This window comes from Perkinsus marinus, assembly GCF_000006405.1.
Source record: "Perkinsus marinus ATCC 50983 genomic scaffold scf_1104296953126, whole genome shotgun sequence".
NCBI lineage: Eukaryota > Perkinsozoa > Perkinsida > Perkinsidae > Perkinsus > Perkinsus marinus.
The window spans coordinates 1-1030 of NW_003208601.1; the positions used below are offsets into that span (position 1 = coordinate 1).

The 1030-nt window shown below is 56.5% G+C and overlaps 1 protein-coding gene across 1 annotated transcript; it reads right to left on the bottom strand.

Moving 5' to 3' along the window:
* Positions 1-429: 429 nt before the first annotated feature.
* Positions 430-868, bottom strand: Pmar_PMAR015426 (hypothetical protein; the record flags this gene model as incomplete). The annotated part of the gene is made up of 3 exons (XM_002776616.1): positions 430-510; positions 560-678; positions 736-868. 3 exons carry the CDS (start codon positions 866-868, stop codon positions 430-432), a joined length of 333 nt encoding a protein of 110 aa, XP_002776662.1.
* Between the last annotated feature and the right edge of the window lie 162 nt (positions 869-1030).

Here is a 1030-nt window from a genome sequence, read left to right on the forward strand (position 1 = left end):
TCGGCACAGCATCGGTGATCCAATACCTACCAGAGCCCCTTACCCCATCACATAGACGATATACGCCGTCCCACAGGCCACCGCATTGTGGCCTTCGTCAGCAACATAGACCCCTCCCTTCTCCCCTTGAGTCTTATGGTCATGGGTTTTCCCGCGAGCCACTGCATTAGACCTAGGCCTCCATCTCGTCCCCAGCTTATCGATCACAGCATCCGGCCATATCTGCATACAGTACCTGCTCCCACAGTGCACTGCTAGCCACTCTACTCCACGAAGAGCACTACCATACGACGTTGCCATTAGTGATAGTCAGCCCATGGTCCAGCTCAGCCCGAATGTAGTACTCACCCCTATACGATGCACTTATTCTACCATATGCAGCTCGATATCTACAACGGAGTGTCTCTTGAGTCTTCAGCTGGCCACTGTCTACTTGACCATTGCCTCCTCCCCTTCCATATGGGCCCAATTAGGCCTGCATGTCTCCAAGTTCCGACGGGCCAACTCCACCTGAGGCAACTACCAAGTTCGACAACCCAGCAATTGCCACTGCACTCACCGCCGATGCATTCCTATCCGAGCGCATCGGCTCCATGTAGTTCTTCACTGCTTGGGATGTCTTAGCGTCTTTATCATCGTACTTCGCCCTGTACCTGAGATCACCGCCAGCGACACAACCTGAGATCTCACGTCGCCATAAACCCACTTGATACTGCCACCTTTCTCCTCCACTACCTGGACCACGCGCGTGGCCGGTGGTCGGTCCCTGACCTGAGCTCCCATGAGCAGTCCCCGGTGCCCATCCACCGCCCACCAAGCCCAGCTTCTCGAGCCAGTCCCACCACTCCGCTGCTGCTGGGCAGACCATAGCAATCTGAAAACAAACTGATGAGCTTGTTAGTCCCATGGGCCTGCCTCGGGCGGGATGTTGAGGGAGAAGCCCGCAGCAATGACGGCCATGGCCCGAACGCTCTCCATGCGCCCATGGACCTTGACACCCCACACCCCGCAGTAGTGTCCACTCAACAGC